Genomic DNA, 14,455 nt, shown 5'->3' with positions numbered 1-14,455 from the left:
TATTTCTGTTACTTCTGTTATTATGTCCACTCTGGTAAAAACCGATGCCACCTAACTTTAAACTCACATTTCAGTATTGCTGAACAGCTGAAGAGCACTCATGTGAACTGGAGTAAATATGAGACAGTCCACAGGTTGTCTCAAAACAAAATAAAATAATGCATTCAAAATAGAATAGTTTATACCTTTTGATTCAGCCAAAGGAAAATGCTGGTTTAAGTTTGTCATGTACTCCTATACAAGACAGAAGAATTCTCTGTGAAACCAAGAAGCTCATTCTGACTGCTCATACCCATGTGATCATCCCAGCTAAACAAGAGGTCCCGCCTGCCCCCACTGAACACAACCATGAAACAAGGCTCATCTAAATCAGCATATCTTACACATGCTGAGAGATCACTTTGTAAAGAAATTTCTCAAAAAATTTAAAAAGAATTCCAAAGTTACTTGTAAGACTCAACACCAGTGCTGACTTGAATTACTTAGACATACTGGTACTTACCTTTGCATCTGCAGAACTTGTGAAACTTCTTATTTTATAGGTAAAGTAAACACAAAAGTTCTTATGCAATAATAAACACGGTTATGTTTCCATAGTAGGTGTTTTAGCACGTCTTAACCAGTACCTCTAACATCACTGGATAATGACCAGCGAAGCTTGGAACTTGCTAGAACAGCTTGGAACTTGACAGAACAGCCCAGATAGAAGATACAGCACAGCAGGATAGATTAATTCTCATTGTCTGGATTTTTTTAATTGCCTCTTGATTTCCAGAGACAAACATTGATATGTTGAATATTCTTCTACATAATTCACATGTGCTTATTGCCACCAAAGTAATTCTATTTTATTTTCACCCACATGATTAAAAACAGAAAAGCAGACATTGGCACAAACATCACATGGCACAAATTTCATCATAAAATGACTATGCAATAGACCTAGAATATGTTCACATTATCTAAATACCAGCATCAAATGAAAACAAAGCAGACAGTAAAATGATCACAGACAATATGTGGTCCACCAAAACGCAAAGTCAAAATGCAAACCAAAACCAGCGAGTTTCATTTAAAATATAGTGAAATTATGACTGAGAGGCAAAGGCATTGTTAAAGTGATCAGATTTGCTAGGATCAGATATAGAAAAAAATCACACTTTAATTGGTTTATAAATCATCTCATAATCTCTGCCAGACTTATATAATTCATGGTTGTCATTTGCAACGTCTAAAACATGTGATTTTGATCTCAGTAGAGGGAGGAACTATTTGGGGGAGGCAGAGGGCGAGCGAGAAGAGTAATCAAGGAGTACAGGTTAGTAGGAGAACAAGAATGCAACACCATACTGCATGTGCATAAAGGAATCTCGGAGAAGTCCATAACTGCATATACTACCAAAAATAAACGAATTTTGATGGTAAGAGAATGAAATGCAATATAAGTTCTCACCTCTTGTTCCCTCTCACTGGCTTGTCTCCCTTCCTCCAGGAAATGGCTGGCTTTGGAGAGCCCTGGGGTTTGCACTCCATGAGCACTTCCCGGTCTTTGGTAACAATTATTGATTTCTTCACTTGATTCGGTTCAAAGGAGGGTGGTGAGGCTGTGGCAAAGAGAAGAGACTTCCATCACAGGCAATGCCGAGAATTAAAGTTCATTTATCTGCGTGTTCAGTTCCTTTCTCTGGCACACATTTCTCTTAAAAATCTCACAAAAAGAATATGTCATTAGCACAAAATGTATTAATTAGGAGAGATTTCAGTGATTATGTGTTCACTATGAGTTAAGGGTTTCAAATAAACTTGGATCTTACAAATGAGGACTACTTTTGTAAGTGAAACTTTATTCCTGATTACGAAGGTCAACTGTGAAAGACTGAGAGTCACTTAGACATTGGTTAGGAGGTCAGCCAAGAGAGTCAACTTTAGGTTTCTGTGAAGTGATGGACTTACATTCTTGGCAAGAAAATTTTTGACTTCCATTTTCCAATTTAATTGAGCCCGCCTGACGTTGCTTTAGAATTATACAGAGGTGACTGCAGTTTTCATAGAAAACATTCTTTAAAGAAATGGCACTTTATGAATTATAGTTAAAAATGTATTTCATTTCTCTCAATTACTTGTCTAAGTACCATCATTCGTTACGATTCACCACATTTACATTAAGATTCTTTCTCTGAAATAAGCAAGTCTACAGTATCTGAGTGAGCAATTGTTTTTGCCAGCTGGACCTTTGCATGTCTCTCGGCAGTAACGTATGCCCATGTTAAAGCTATATGATGCAGGACAGGGCGACAGTAAAGTGAGACATACATTACAATCGAAGACTGTCAAAATCGTGAAGCCTAGCAGAGGAAGGCATGGGAAGATTACAGGAACAGTTTCAGCTGCCCCCTGGGATTGACTCCTAACAGGTATGAAAGTGTGTCTATTGAGTAGAAGGGTTTGAGTCTGTTTCTGGGAAAGCTCTGAGATGACTGAGGCTGAATCAAACTTTCAATTCTGAGACACTGAAACACGTGTTGAGAAGAAATTGCATTAACATTTGATTTGTTAAGATGAAGAAATTGTGATGGAATCCTGTATCTATTTGCTGTGATTTTTTTTTGTAATATTGAGCAATTTCAGTTGTAAATATTCATAAGTGAGTATCTGTGATGTATCACATTTAGTATCTTTCCAAGTCCCCGAGACCATGTATTTTTTTTCTGTAAATTTTATGTTTAAAGAAGGCTCTGAGACACACTGTGAAGATAGAGTGTTAAGATCACTTTAGTATCTTTTTGTACTGCAGCCATCCCTGAACAAGGCTTAGGGACCCATCTAAGTGTTACAGTGCAGGTATCCCCAGTATACTAAGTAGTACTCTGGGACACCTGGGTGAAATCCTTCCTGCAGTATGGTGCAGTGGTCTTGACGTCCTGTCCAAGTCCCATCTTAGCAAAAGTGGAGCTTTTTATGCTTGCACTCTGGGCCCCAAACGGGCTTTTCTCTCCAATGCAGATGTCTCAGAGAGAGGGGCTATTCACGTTGGTACGTTTTTTTTTTTGAAGTGTCAATTACACAATAGTAATTAGAACTATTTAGGAAAACATTAACATTTCTATGGGAACAGGACAAGCTGACCAAATAAAGGATCCCTGTCTTTCTTGGCTTTGTCAAATTGAATCAGCCTAGAGTTGCCAATGAGGTAAACCTTGGGTGAGAAATCGCTCAGAAATGATTGGAATGTGCATGTGCATGTGCATGTGGGATTGTTGCGATTATTAGTTGATATAAGAGGGCCCAGCTCACTGTGCTGGCACCACTCTTAGGCTGATGCCTCTGTGCTGTGTAAGAAAGTTAGCTAAGCATGAGCCTCTCTGAGCTAGTATGAAGCATCATAGTTCCATAGTTTCTGCTTCAAGTTCTTGATTGAGTTCCTTCCCTGATGACCTGGAAGTGTCAGAGGAATAAACTTTGCACCCTTAAGCTGCTGTGTTAGGGCGTTTAAACACAACAAAAGAATGGAACTGAGAATATCCCCATACACACCCTCTGGGCCTTCTCCTGTGAAAATTAACATATTTTCTCTCCTTCGTGATTTTATTCTCTGCCACAGCAAAGACATTGTATCAGCCATTTATGATGAAGACTAAAGTCATGCACATAAACACAATGGGAGAAATTGCAGAAGGAATATCAACGTGATATACTGCTTCTTTTCAAGCTAGAAAATGGATTTTAGAATCACATCATAAAACTTCAGTATAGTTGGAATAAAGGGAGGAGAAGAAAGGCAAACTTCTTTCTTTTATTATTTACCGAAAAACTGCATACCTAGAATCTTCAGCTCGGCACTCGCATAAATAGCTCCATATTTATTCTCAGCCAAACACTGATACATCCCAGCATCTGATTGATTCACACTATGGATCGCCAATACTCCATTAACTGTGTCCACTCTGCTCTGTAATGGCATAAAAAGAAATGATACCTAGAAAGCAAACATCTCAAGTGAACCATCCACTTAAATCCCACAGACCATCTAAAGAGGGTCTCTAGTTAACATAGTTAACATTATTCTGCAAGTTAATTCTTTAATGCATATTTTGCCTTTTATAGATCAATTATGATTTCCAATTGCTTTTTGGAAATCAATTATGACTTATTGCTCAGTAACTTTGTTTCTTGTCTTGAGACTGCTTTGTTTGGTAGATTAGTTGAATCCATGAGAAGAATCAATAAATATGGGGTTAATAGGCATTCCTTTTATGAAGCAGAAGTAGAAAGTAGGTCCATTCTGGAAAGGACAGAGTGTGGAGTATAACAGAGGTAAGTTATAGCCCAGCTCATGGCAATGGCCCCTATGTCCATCTGTCCAGAAGTGTGACTCTTCTATTACTACTCAACAAACTAACACAGATCACCAATAGCAATAACAGCTATTATGTACTTAGGTTATATATGCAATTGTCACACACTTTAGTATTATGTGGAAGTTTTTACAAAAGATGGATCAAACATCTCAAAAGAAAAGCACATCTCAAAAACAAATTTTACTATTCAACATTTAAAAACAGAGATATCTTAAGCTTAACATCAAAAGCCTCCTTAAGTATTAATATCTTCATGAGCTGGGATTCCATTATTAATATAGATAACAGGTAATTCGACACCATTTTCAAAACAAACCCATTCATTCAGCAAAGTCAATATCTGGCAGAGGGATTTGTGTGACCAGGATGTTTGGAATAAAATATGTGACTATCAGTGGTCTCTTCTCTAAGAAGGTCAGAGGAAAAAATTTATGAACTGAAATCTAAGTTTGCTTTCATGGCTTTGTATGTGTACCAGTCTTTTGGTGTAACTGCATTTTCTCTAGGCTTAACTGGCATCAGAACAAGACAATGTCATAACTTGAAACTATGGGAAAGGCGTGACTTTAAAAAGAAAGAAACTGAGACCCTGGGAGGTAAATGGTACAAGAGACAGCATGGCACTATCCTGCCTACCTGGACAGGACTTTACACTCAGTTCAAACTGTCTACACAGTCCTTCTTGTCTTGTCATAAACAATGATGTATTTCTCCTCTGATCACCTTTCTGTGAAGGCCACAATCAAGGAAGAGAGCTATTGAAATTAACTTTCTTATGATACAATTAAAAAGTAATCAATGTAGATCTGTCATACAGGGAATGCTTTTAAAAGTATGCAATTGATTTATTGAAAAGACATTTGTTAAGTTTGAACATCATGGAAAGACGCTTCCCAGGACACCAGGACACAGAGTATTACAATTTTATTCTAGTTGTTTTTTTTTTTTTTTCATATAGAAACACAAACCCAAGTAATCTTGTCTTCCAGATCAGTTTTATCAAGTGCACAGTGGGGCTATGAGCCAAATGATAGGTAAAAGTCAGCTAGAAATGGCAGCAAGTCTATCATGATTGGTGATATTTGTCTATGAATTTATAGACCTTTAATAACTTTTGTGTAATACAATTAATCTAAGAGGGAGTCACATAATTAAAATAATAAATGATTTTTATATATTACATATGTATTTATTCATTCACATATGAAAAGGCAAAAGAGGATCATTTCATGGTACATGTTATGTATACTGGCCAATTTTCTGTTAACTTGATACATGATGAGTCATCAGAAAGGAGGAAACCCCATTGGAGAGGTGCTTCCATAACTGTAGGCAAGCCTGTTAAGCAGTTTCTTAATCAGGGATTGATGGGAAGGAGCCCAGCCCATTGTGGGTGGTGCTACCCCTTGTCTGGTGGTCTTGGTTTCTATTAGAAAGCAGGCTGAGGAAGAGGAGCAAGCAGTAGGCAGCATACTCTTCATGGCCTCTGCATCAGCTGCTGTCTCTAGGTTCCTGCCCTGCTTGAGTTCCTGCCCTCAACCCTTTCCCTCTGCCAGATATCCCACCTTCTAATCCTGCCTCAGCTAATACGCCATCAGTTTTTTATAGACAGATTCCTTACAGTATATAATAGATTCTCTCTACAGACCCCAATGAACACCTCATGGTACTTTAATTGCTAGGCAGAAGTTTTGAGTTCCCCACGTACCTGTGGCAAGAGGGGTGCTCCGTTCTTCAGCCAGCGGTATGTGGGTCTGGGTTTTCCAGTAGCCTTGCATTCCCACTGCAGAGGACTCCCACTGTCCAGCTGGGTATCATTCAGTTTCTGTACCCAGTGTGGGTATGCTGTGAGCATGTAAACAAGAAAGAAAAGTGAGCACAACACTTCCACATTTTCCACATTTAACCTTCACCAGGAAAAATCCACTGTATTTCTATAGGTTTAGTTCTTATGTGTAGCGTTCATGTAACCACAGGGGAGCACATCACTACACAGGGGAGCACATCATTACACAGGAGAGTAATCACTATTACACAGTAGGGTATACCATTATTACAAAGGGGAACATGTCATTATTACACAGGGAAAATGTTAATACTTGTGGGGGAACACCATTATTACACAGGGGAGTACATCACTATTACATGGGGGGGCATGCCATTATTACACAGAAGAGTATGTTGTTATTACACAGGGGAGCACATCATTATTATACAGAAAGTATGTCATTACTACACAGGGGAGCACGTCATTATACAGGAGGCACATCATTATTACATGGGGAAGGATGCCTTTATTACATACCAGAGGATGTCATTGTTACACACGGGGCAAGTCATTATTATATGGCAGTGTCATTATTACACAGGGGAACACATTATTATTTTTTCTTTTCTCTTTTTTTTTTTTTCCAGACAGGGTTTTTCAGTGTAGCCTTGGCTGTCCTACAACTAGCTCTTTAGACCAGGCCAGCCTCAGACACACTACACACAAAGCGATTTCCAAAACAACAAATAGAATTAAGACAGGATGAGTATTTTGCTTACTGAAGGTATTTCTGTAAACATAAATAATTATAATTTAAACACCACAAACACACACACACATACACACACATACACACAAATACTTTAAAGCAAGTGGTTTGCTTCTCTCCACAGCTTACATGGTAGAAAGTCAGTCATTTGAAAGAATAGCCCTTGTGTTAAGCAGCACATAACAGGTCCTCTGAACAGTTGTTCTGATGTGTGTGTACATGTCTGTGTAAGTGTACATGTCTATGTATGTGTACATGAGAATGATTTTGAAAAACTAATTTTTGAGTTTGAATTTTACTTAGCGTATTTTTTTTAGAATTTAATTAAGTTCCTCTAATATAATTAGTGAAGAAAGTTTCAAAATGGTAGCATATAAAAATTTCATTATCATTAAACACTGTGGGATATATATATATATATATATATATTGCAGAAAATAAAAGTTAAAATGTCTTTTCTTCACTGACTTACTTGTAAATAAGACTATTTAAAAAATACTTGTGTATTCATTTGTATTGTTTGAAGCAGTCAAAGCAGGGGCATTTCATCCTGGAACTCCTAGTGCTGAGCGGAGCAGTGTGCCCAGCATTAGACAGCAGCATCTGTATCACCTAGTAACAGAAGCAACTCCGCACCTTGGGTGTGATTGCCTGTGTCCTCACATGCTCGTCTCAGTCAGTAGATACAAGTTGCTTGGCAATTGACTTAAAAGAAAGGATTTTTAAGTGCCACACAAATATGCACATATGTAGAAACACAGACAGAAACACAACCAAAATGTGGGTCATAGATGATGTTAAAAATGAAGATAAACTTCATACTTCAAAAGTTAATCTTAGTTAACACCTAAGCATCAAGGTATTTAAGAATTTCCTTCTGTGATGGTGTATGTGTGCAAGGAGTTACATCCAACACAAGGTCTTTTCAGCTCTCACGGCACTTTTCTGTTGTTATCCTTCATTTTACCATTGCATCGTATTTCCTAAACTGCTAGCTGTGCACTAATTACATGCACAAAGCGTTAAGAGATGCAGTGAAACGGAACAGAAGATAGTTTTAGAACCATACACTAGATTGTAGCCTGAAAGTATTTTACTACAGCATCCTGGGAGAGTCCAGGTAATATGATGTCAGAGACACACGGTTCCTTTTACGTTTTCCTTTGGCAGCAGATTGCTGTTAACTTGGGGAAGAGGATGGCTTTAACTTCTAAATAGTAACACAGGGTCAGCACACACCAAAACTTGGTCTGCATGGTGGGGAATTGTTCACTTATCTATAAAATGAAAATCTGGGCCAGCAACATGGCTTAAGAGGGAGAGACGCTTATCTCACACCTGAGTTCAGCCCCTGTGAACACGTGGTAGAAGAAAAGAGCTAACTGCTGATAAATTGTGCTCTGACATCCACATGTGTTATATTGTGTGCTTGCACATGTGCACACACACGCACACACACATGCTTGCACACATAAAACATACCATACATACACACACACACACCACATATGCAGACATACACACACATATATATACACAGCGAACATATATAAACAAATACATACAAACACACACATGCACACACATAAACATTCACACACATACATGTAAACATACCTGTATACACGATTTAAGTGAAAAATAAATCCCAGGTTTGGTTGAATTTTCAATAAACTTTGTAACTTTCATCTGGCTTATGTTGGACCACGTCTTTTAGGGCTTAGAAAACTGAGGAGACATATGGTCTTTGAAGTGGAAAACTGTTAGAACCTCGCCAGATGCCCTGTATCCTGGCAGCTACTTATGTGATACATTTGGGCTTCAGAACCATCTTCGGGTTCCATTTTGTGATGCGGGAAGCAGATGTGCATAGAGCAAGCCATGCTTATTACCTCTCATTGTTGGGAACTCTGTAAGTCTCTCCTGACATATGCTAAGTGTTATTGGCTGCTTCTCTGTTCCTGTATCTTAAGTATTGAGGACTCAACACATTTTACTGACATAGATCAATTTTAGTGTTATGGCTCTCAGCTGTGAGCCAGAGAAAGCTAATGTACAGCGCTGGATTATATAGTTGGGGGGTGAACGTAGGTTCAAGCCCCACTCTGTGGTGCCCTTGCCGTAATCTATAACTGGAAATGAATTCCTTTAATGAGCCTCATTTGTAAGCTGTAGATGATAATTCCTATTTCACTGGGCTGCTATGATGATTGAACATAATAAATAGTGATTGATTCTCTGCCCCAATCCATCACCCACATATAACTTCATTTTTGATCAAATGTGAACACATATATGGCACCATTTTCAGAATAATAGATTCAAGACAAGAAAATGTTTCCCCACAGAAACAATTATGGCATCCTGGATGATATTAAGAACTAGAAATCTGTAAGTTTATATCATTTTCTAAGGTGAATCTGTGTGTAGTTTTACTGTGGTAAACACTCTTGAAAATCCAAACACAAAAAACCCGCACAATTTTGAAGCATAAAAATAATTGCAAGAGCTTTAATATGTCAGTAATCTGTGAAGCTGGATAACACAGTCCACAGGAATCATCTTTTTTGTACTATAGTTAGCAAGAATGGAGATAAGAGATAAACTTTAGTCATCAATTCCAGATTGGATTCTGTTCTTTTTTGTTTGTTTGGTTGGTTGTTTGCTTGGAACTTTTAAAACTCAGTTTATTAGTTTTGTGAGGGTAGAGGTTAAATCTAATGCTGTACATCTGTTAAAATAAGCTTTGTTTGATTGTTCATTTATTTATTTAACCAAAGCTAAAGGCTCAGAGTCTGCTGCTCTCTTCTCACAATTGCTTATAACATCTCGTACAGTGTGCATGCTGTGTAAATATAGTGCAGGAGAAACGATGGTAAGAGGAGGGTTTGTGTAAGCTTCAGGTTTGATAGAACGCCTCCTGTCCCCTACCCCACTTTCCCTGCTGGTGCCTTCAGTCTCACCACAGCTCCCCTCCCCGTTCATAAGAGTATGTGTTTTCTTGCACTCTCGAGACTTTAAAACCTCTTCTTCTTTTTTTCTCATGGCCATTTTCTCACAGCCTACATTCTGTCTACCCTTCAACCTGAGCACAGCATGTACTTCCAACTCAATTTGTAGTAATGACTCCTTAATCTCTGTAGATATAATAGCCTTGTTATTGAGTGCCACTCAGGCTGATGTGTGACACCATGTACAGTCTAGAACAAAAGCTTTCCTGTGAAGCCCTGGCAAAATGTAACCTAGAGCATAAGCTCTTGTGTCAAATCCTGGCAATGTATAACCTAGAACATAATCTCTCTTGTGAAGCCCTGGCTATGTGCAGCCTCAAACACAAACTCTCAGTGACTACCTGTCAGCAGTCATTGCTCAGTCTCCTCATTCACTTGTTTCATGCTGAATCCTACAGAGTGATGTTTGTATAAAAGCAATAAGCATTATAATAAGGTATATTTATAAAAAAAATTAACTGCTTCCTGAACAGCATGCTTAGTTCCAGAAAGAAATATTAAAAATAACCTCAGAAAGGTTGCCTTGAAAATACATATAATTAAACTATAGATATCAAAACATATTAAAATCAATGAAGGTGCTGCTCAGGGACTAAATGACCAACCTATATCTACTATTTATTATCTACACCAGCAATGCAGCTATGTCCTTTCTGGGCTGTTTGAAACAGTACATATCTTTATTCTAAGTACCCTGGTAACACATACACATACATTAAATTCTATTCTACTAAAGTGTAGATACAATGTAGTGACTATCAACCCCAAATCACAGGCTGTGGGGGCACATGCTACATATCACTATATACTATGCTCTCTGTTCACAGAATGCCTTACTTCCTAAGATCCCCTTAGAACTGCTAAGTTATGGCCGCTGTTTCATTGTCTTTCTTCCACCTCCTTTACATCCTCTATCTTCCCTTCAGTTGTCCCCCCATCTCTCTCCTTTTCCCCTTCCTTTTTTTGTTCCTCACGAATTTCCTTCTTGTTTTCTTGTTTAATCTGTTCCTTTCATTTTAATTGAGACTGCTAACAAACAAAATTCAATTTAATGTAGGGTGTAGTTTTTCTGTGACAGTTTAAAACTAGGATTTGGGGTAAATAATCCGAAGCTAGAGTTGTCAAAGAAATTAGCTCATAAATCTACCATACATGATGCCACAGGACATCCACGTGAACAGGTATGAACCTTTTTTCTGAACTTCAAACCACTCCTCAAATGTAGTACTTTTATTTTTGTATGTTTTACTTGAATTCTATAGTTTTAACTTATTTACACCACACAAACAAATTTACCCTTCTTTTTACCTTTTATTTGACAACATGGGCCTCTTCATGTACCTTCTATGTATATCTTCTTATATCATATGTTATATTATATTTTAATACCAATGCTGTTATAAAAAAAACCTAACTGCCTGCCACCAATGCTAGGTCTCATTTCTTGACAAAATGGGCAATATCAGAATGCAGCTTTACTGTCTCATAGGTAGGTTCATATAGACCCTACCTATAATCTCAGAAGTTTTAAATTATAGAAGTTGTGTGAATCCAGATATTTTTGGGAGTAAAGGAAGAAATTGTTTAGAATTTTCCAAAGGAAACAGACAGAAACTGGGGTGGCTTAGGACAAATCTAAAAGTATGGTACCATGATGAAATCTGACAGGAAGCCATTCTCATTATGGGCTGGAGTGAGAGATCACATTCTTTCAAGATGTCCACCCGTTCTGTCAACTACACATGGCAAACAGTGAAAACTGGCCTAGTTTTTCTGCTTTGATATATTTTTTAAGTTCAAAGTGATGAATCAATACCGAGTTAAAATAATTTATTTTGGCACTATCTACAGCAATAATTACTGCCTGAGGACCAAGTAGCTGAATCAAGAAGAGATAGCAAAGAAGTTAGGTCAACTAGGAACCTCAGGCCCCACACTCCGAGTCATTCTCTTTAGGAATATACCATTCTTTAGAACAGAGGTATGTGGGTCATGATTTGCATTAGTACTAAGCATTCTTTAGTACCTTTTGTACATTTAAATCATAAAACTCTTTTTAAATCCTTGTCTTTTTTTTTTTAACTAGTTTTTTTTTTCTCTAAAGATGGTTAGTACTCCATTCTATCACTGTGAGAATAAAAATGTATTTCAGTGGGGGTATGACAAAACATTTTTTTTTCTTTGTCAGCAGACTGTCAGGATTATCTGCTTTAAAAAATTATGAAGAGTTCTAAGCACTGGGTTTTATATAAAATTAGAAACTTGTTAGATTGTAGATCACACACTAATGTTAATAGGTGCATCTGCAGCCTGAGAGCTTCTGACCCATGCCTGTGTGCATCCTACAGACCTCTCAGTGGCATGGAGGGTTAGCTTTCTTCCCAGATGCTTTTGTGCATTCAACCATTTAAGGTTCTGATGGTTTTTAACATCTAGCCAGAGTTTTCAGGACAGAACGTGCCTTGAACCCTCATGACCCTTTGCACATTTTCAGCTTCAATTTGAGGTTCAGGATTTTTTTCCAATTCAATGCTTTATTGATAGCACATGGATGAATGAAGAAAGAAAAAAGGAAAGGATGGAAAAAAGACAGAAAAAAAATAAAGGGAGAGAGGGAGGGAGACATGGAGAGAGAAAGGGATGGTGGGATGGAGGGACAGAGAGAGGAAGGGAAAAAGGAGAGAGGGAAGGAGAGAAGGGAATGAGGGAAGGAAAGAAGTGCTCATGGTATAATCTGCCCAAGAGATGAGTTTCAATAGGAGTTACTGTGGTTATAGAAAGGTTGATTTTAATTCACGGCATTTCAGAAGATTTTTTCACAGTTCCCTCACAGGACATTAGCTTTGCAGGAAAGGCAGTCTTGAGATGTAATGAGAGTTAGCTATCATGGATGAATCAGCCACGTGCATATTCCAGATCTGTTCCCTCTCCTCGCTGCCTTTCCTTCTCTGTGCTCTTTCTCTGTTTTGTGTTTTCAGCTGGGGTGTGAGCACATTATCACATCCCTCCCCGTGTAGGCAAATGTGAAAAGCAGACGTGTGTGACACAGGGTGACCAATGTGATATTGAAAGAACGTCCGAACCCTTTCACCCTACTTATACATCACCTGGTTGGCTGACCGGCATTTTTGGAAAACAAACACCCACAAGTTGCAGGAGCGATTTGTCATACAGATGTATTAGCTCAGGCCAGAGCTCAGCAAACTTCTGTGAACTGCTTGATAGCAAATATTTTAGTCTTTGCAACTCAGCGGGTCCCTGTCTCCATTTAATTCTCCCAGAGCCAAGCAAAAGCTGAAACTAAGCATTTAGAAACAAACAGATATTTACCTAAATCAGCAGCTAGGCAGGATTTGGTGCATAGGCATAAAATTTTGACCCCTGAGTTGAGCTAAGAGTTAAAATAAGTTTATACTACTTATAAAATAAAATTTGACTTTATCAGCTGTTAGTTTGATTCAAATGTTTCGTATTTATGGTTATAAACTCCCAGTCATCTACAAAGAGGCTGAAAATTTTTTGTTTGTTTTTCTTTAAAATATTTTTATGTGTAGGTTCATTTTTTTCATGGTATTTCTTATGCCAAAAAATAATAAATGTTCACAAGTTATTACTTAGATTTCCCACTGCTAAATGAACAATGTTCGGTCCAATTTGCATTTTCTGTCTCACCCTTGGGAGAAAAGCTTTGTGCTCTTCTGAGACACTTACTGTATATTTGTAGCTGTCCACGAAAAGAGTTTTTCCCACGGGAGTTTTCAGCTGTGCATTCGTATATTCCGGCATCGTCTAGCTGCAGGTTCGGGATCTCCAACACTGCCTGGGATTTCCGCAGTCTGGACTTACTGGGAATGTAACCATTAACCTTCATCCAAGTGATTGTTGGAACAGGGCTACAACGGGGAACAAAGGCTCCGTTAATATACCTCCCACTATTAGAAACATGGATCCAGTTATCTGGTAATTTAAGCACTTAATAGGCTGAACACAATAAAATGTAATCACAATTGGGGCGGTATGCCAGCAGATACAAGTTGCTTTCCACGTGGCTGTTATATGATCAGAGAATCACATCTTTCTCTTTCAGAGTGCAAGAAATTCTTCGGAAGCCCTCCAGTATTTTCTAAATGTAAACGGTTTATTTTTAGGTAATAAATTACTTTCAGGAAATAGCTAACAGTTACAGAGCAAGAGTCAAACAAAAGACTTGGGAATCCAATAGGAAAACTTTTCTGCCCTAGCCCTGTAGCAAATCTGTTTTCTGTAGTAACAAACAGTCTGTACAGCATCGTCCACCTGATCCTTGTCACATGTTTCTACCCACAATGAGACATTTAGGGATTTTGTTTGTTTGTTTATTTGTTTTTAATATCAAGCATTTATACTTTCTATTTAATACTAACGGCTTTATTCAATAAATATTAGCTTGCCTTTTCTCATTCATAGCTGCATATAACTTCATTATATGAAAATATGAGTCCACTGCCCCTCATAACTCGAGGATCTGGAAAGTGTTGCTTTCATTTGATGCTTTTTGTCATATGGAGGT

The 14,455-nt window shown here is 38.0% G+C and overlaps 1 protein-coding gene across 1 annotated transcript in view; it reads right to left on the bottom strand.

Moving 5' to 3' along the window:
• The window catches only part of Cntn5 (contactin 5), a 1,035,258-nt gene that overhangs the window by 218,411 nt on the left and 802,392 nt on the right, over window positions 1–14,455 (bottom strand). The window contains exons 10-13 of the mRNA XM_076926087.1: window positions 13,618–13,799; window positions 6,067–6,203; window positions 3,820–3,949; window positions 1,454–1,604 (exon numbers count right to left, since the gene is read on the bottom strand). Of these exons, the coding sequence (XP_076782202.1) occupies window positions 1,454–1,604; window positions 3,820–3,949; window positions 6,067–6,203; window positions 13,618–13,799 (600 nt within the window). The remainder of the gene's footprint in view (window positions 1–1,453; window positions 1,605–3,819; window positions 3,950–6,066; window positions 6,204–13,617; window positions 13,800–14,455) is intronic.

This window comes from Arvicanthis niloticus, chromosome 27, assembly GCF_011762505.2.
Source record: "Arvicanthis niloticus isolate mArvNil1 chromosome 27, mArvNil1.pat.X, whole genome shotgun sequence".
In the NCBI taxonomy this organism is placed as follows: Eukaryota; Metazoa; Chordata; class Mammalia; order Rodentia; family Muridae; genus Arvicanthis; species Arvicanthis niloticus.
Note: the sequence above shows the minus strand (reverse complement) of the source record. Positions and strands in the feature narration are given on the sequence as shown.